We start from the raw sequence: 4,653 nt of genomic DNA, 5'->3' as shown, positions 1-4,653 counted from the left end.
GTGGCATCAATGGCGGCAGCAAAGACAGGTCTTCCCTTCTATCATCTTCCTCCAAGGACCCTCGCTCTACATCTATCTCCAAGAACTCAAACATCTCAGGTTCTTGCCCTTTTTTCTTTTTAATCCCTTTTTTTTTCGTAATCTGTATATGTTTTCTGTTTATTCTTTGTTAACATAGGATCTGATCTGTGTTGGTGAAAATGCAGCATTTTCGAATATACATGTTGTGTTAACAAAATTTGGAGCCTTTTTGGGTTTGTTAAAATGGGTGACATGACACAAAAGATTCGAGCTTTATGGGTTTGCTATATTGGGAGGCATTGCAATAATAACAATTGTGGTTGGTTCAAGTGGTTACTTGTGTCATTCGTTTCTTTAAACTATGTCATGGAATGTTTATTGTGAATAGCGGACGTTAGCGTTGAGGGGGAAAGCTTTAGCAAGTTTACTCGGTGAATAAAAAGAGGATGATGCATTTCTGTGTTTGCTTTAGTAATTGTTGTTACGTCTCAACCTTCTCAAGTTCCAAATGCTTGACGAGTGTTTTGCATCTTATCATGATTTTTCTAATGGTTTGCAGTAGTTTTATTGAATGAAAGACATAGAGGCCTTGAGCATTTGATTCATCTAACCTGGCACTGTAGTTTTAGGAGAATAGATACATGTTCTTTTTTGTGGCATGACAACCTTGGTTGTCGGGTTATATTTACTAGCTGGTGCTGGTGAATATTTGTTTAGCAGCTTTGTAGGCATCTTTAACGAAGAGTTTGATAGATTTTGCTCTGGACTTGAGAAGTTAATGCAGGATGTAGTGCTAGTTATTGTGATTACTTAATGCGGCTGCAATGAAAAGCTTCAGCTTTTACTGTTTATTATAATGTACTTACAAACCAGTAAGGATTTTTAGATATCAATTCATATAAATGGAAAGCTAGGAAGGAGATACATTGATTCGATGCATTCCCATCACCTTATATGCTCCATGATTTTTCTGTCACCTATATTTTTCTGTTTTCTTGTAGCATGTTACGTAGTTGTTTCTATTTTATTATGTTGATACTATTCAAATAAGGATAAAATCATTTCCCGAAACTGGTGAGTATCTTGCATATTGGGAGGGAAAAAGGACACTTAATGCATATGTGATTGCCTTGAGTGACATTTTAATTGATTATATGCCATGACTTGGTTAACAAGCTAACTCAATTTTGTATGGGTGCATTGGCCTCAGAGGAACCTGAAACAGACAGTGAAGAATCAGATGTTAGTGGCTCTGATGGAGATGACACCTCTTGGATCTCATGGTTCTGTAATCTCAGAGGAAATGAATTCTTTTGTGAGGTTGACGATGATTACATCCAAGATGACTTCAACCTGTGTGGGTTAAGCAGTCAAGTGCCTTACTATGATTATGCTCTTGATTTAATATTGGATGTTGAGTCCTCCCATGGTAAGGTTACATTCTTAAATTTGAACTTTTATGTGCAAGTGCATTATTCCAATGTTTGAATGTTGTATTTTTCATGACAAACCTTTTGTAATCTGATGAGTCCTTGCAATAGTGACTGCCCTTGAAACTAAATTCAAATTTGATCCTAGTATATTTATTTGTCTTTCTCGTTACTTTGCTGATCATTCTGTTGTTCATTTTAGTTTAATCAATACTATTTTATTTTGCTGAAATTTATAGGTGACATGTTCACAGAGGAACAAAATGAGTTGATTGAATCAGCAGCGGAGATGCTTTATGGTCTGATTCATGCTCGATACGTATTGACAAGCAAAGGAATGGCTGCCATGGTAAGATTTCATTATCACTTATAACTGTTTCTGTGCTTTACAATCTGGGAGATTGGCTCTTTCATTGATTTCCAAATATTTACAGCTTGACAAGTACAAGAACTATGATTTTGGAAGATGCCCAAGAGTTTACTGCTCTGGACAACCGTGCCTTCCAGTTGGTCAGTCAGATATTCCTAGGTCAAGTACTGTGAAGATATACTGCCCTAGATGTGAAGACCTATATTATCCTCGGTCCAAGTATCAAGGCAGTATCCTTATACCTATCATTGAACTTTTTTATTTTTTGGGTTTTAAGTGTTGCAACTATGTAACAACCTCTCCGTGAAAATTTCTCTTGCATCTCTTATTGCATCATTGTTTGTGAAGATTTGTTCTTTAGTTTTTGTTGTGGAAGTAGTATATTTGTCCTGATGCATATACTTAGTAACAGCACTGAGGATGGGTTTTAGTCTACATCTGTTAATGAGATATTTGTTTGGTTTCTGGAAAGCAACTGCCACTTTACCAAAATGGCCTTTGCTTTATTCAAAAATCTCTTTTCAACAATCGTTTTTCCGACTGTTGTATACCTCAAGTACTTTTTTCCAAACTGTGAACTTGTTTATGTTCAACAAAATCTATTAAGATGTCAGAAATCCAAGATAACTGAACACTTCCTTTGGAGATAATAAGATATTTTTGGAGGACGACCTATTCCATTTTTCTATCAATTTTCAGTTTATTGATTGTTTGTTATGCTCACAATTCTAGGTATACTTCCTTTTTGCTATTCCATGTGATTTCTGGGATTATTGTATTTCACTATGCTGTCTATCCATGTGTTTTGGGATGGCTGTAATTTTTTGCTGTTTTGGCTTTATATTTTTTCTTTGAATTGATGTTGATCATAGTATCTTGAATTTGTCAAATTTCCTTGACTCCATTTAGACATTGATGGAGCATACTTTGGGACAACATTTCCACACCTCTTCCTCATGACGTATGGACAACTGAAGCCACAAAAACCATCACAGAGCTACGTTCCAAGAGTTTTTGGGTTCAAACTTCACAAGCCATGATGAAGCTGAAGTCAGTTTTTCATGAATGAGTCCTATTTAACACTTCTTTGAAGTACTCCCTTGCAACATCCAGCGGATTATGACATGGATATTCCAAATCAGTACAATCTAGATCCTCGGTTTTTTACTGTCTTAGGAGTGTGTTGTAAAGAAATATATGCTGACTTGTGATGCAAGTGCTTAGTTTCACTTTCAGCTTCAAATTCAGATTAGCAAGTGCTTAGGTACTTGACTATACTTTTTTTTAATGGTCTATTACAAATTTGTATTCTTGCAATTATCTTCATCTTGCCTCATCTGGAACAGTTTTATTCTGTTGTATTTCAATGTCAATTTGATAACACAAGGTCCATATATTCTTCTTATCTTAAAAAGTTACAGTTTCTATGATAGCTCTAAACCCGTGTGTCCTACATTAATTCAATTTTATGGAATATAAACACCCGTCGAGGTTGGTCACATTATGTATGATTCAGTATTTGCGAGAATTCTTTCGTTATAGGTATAGCCCTTGTATGTATGCACTTATAAATTGATTCTAGGCATAGAAAAAGTATATTACCTGCTCATATATCCAATATGTATTATTTGTTGAAATACAAGACATGCTGCTGTTTTAGTACATGGGTGTTCACATGATACTGATGATAGATAGAAATCTAATCTCAAGCAGGCTAAGTTATTTTGTATCAGTTTAAAAGATTAATAACAGAAACAAGTGTAATCGGTTGGGTCAGTCAACGAGCAGGTTGTTAGTTTACTGGTTATTGACCATTTTATACTGATTTTGAAAAAGAAAATATGGTTTTTATATCATTGTCCATTGCATGGCAGCAGCGCATTATATATGGCTGCCATCTCCTACTAGTCTTTCATTGTCCTCGATCTCAACCTTGGTTGCAGCAATCGCAATCTGCTATATCAATTGGCAATTGCTTCCTTCTTGATGCATCATCCAACTCCATGGGTTCATTTTCTCCTTCTTTCTTTGGTTGTTGAACTTTAATCAGATCCAATCACCATTGGTTTTATTTCAAAAGTGATATAATAAACCAAGCACATCATGGTTGGAGGCTTGGTTCAAGTGGCATATCATATGCCTCTTAAACAGCCACATCCGCAGCCGAGGCCTGGGTGAGATGGCAACTTTGTTTGTCTCACTTAGAGCTGCACTGGGTTCAAATCCAAAAAAAAATCCATATAGTGTGTGTAAGTGTGAGTGTATTGTGTTGTAAAGACTTAAAAAAAAAAAAAAACCAAGCACATAATTCAACATCGACTCTTTATTTTTGGACTCGGAAAAGGAAATAAAAAAGCATAGAGTAAATACTAATCCGGCCCTTATCCTTTTTACTAAATGACAATGCACAATTTAACAAAAATAAAAAATCGCCAATGAGCCTTGGCTCTAGTGGCATTTCTCCCCTCTCCCCACCTCAAGGTCTAGGGTTCAAACCCTAGAGGATGCAATCGAGAAAAATATGTGATAAATATGTGAGGAGTGTGTGGGTATGTTGTGTACCTAGGATTGGGGGTTGTCCAATCCATTGGGGTACCTAGGATTGGGGGTTGTCCAATCCACCGACCAAAAAAAAAGAAAGATTTTTCTATCTAACATTTAAAAAGTAAAAGACAATTATTTCGGAAATAGAGTAATTTTATACTTTGTTAATTAAAAATATCCCTGCAAGAGATGGCCTATTCCGGTGCACCCGTGTATTTGTGGAGACGATGATAATGGTCCCGATCATTAAACATGGCTTGTAGGAAAAAAAAATTTAAATTTTTTTTT

General features: G+C 35.8%; 1 protein-coding gene across 2 annotated transcripts in view; it reads left to right on the top strand.

Moving 5' to 3' along the window:
- LOC107484374 (casein kinase II subunit beta-1) overlaps positions 1 to 3,141 on the top strand; it is a gene marked incomplete in the record, with an annotated part of 3,638 nt that extends 497 nt beyond the window's left edge. Inside the window, 5 exon segments of one of the 2 annotated variants that reach the window (XM_021139674.2) lie at positions 1 to 99; positions 1,232 to 1,450; positions 1,691 to 1,800; positions 1,886 to 2,048; positions 2,731 to 3,141. In XM_021139674.2, the coding sequence (XP_020995333.1) occupies positions 1 to 99; positions 1,232 to 1,450; positions 1,691 to 1,800; positions 1,886 to 2,048; positions 2,731 to 2,861 (722 nt within the window). 2 annotated transcript variants of the gene reach the window in all.
- Positions 3,142 to 4,653: the final 1,512 nt, after the last annotated feature.

The sequence above is a fragment of the Arachis duranensis genome, chromosome 1 (genome assembly GCF_000817695.3).
Source record: "Arachis duranensis cultivar V14167 chromosome 1, aradu.V14167.gnm2.J7QH, whole genome shotgun sequence".
Classification (NCBI taxonomy): Eukaryota; Viridiplantae; Streptophyta; class Magnoliopsida; order Fabales; family Fabaceae; genus Arachis; species Arachis duranensis.
This window is presented reverse-complemented; position numbering and strand designations above follow the sequence as displayed.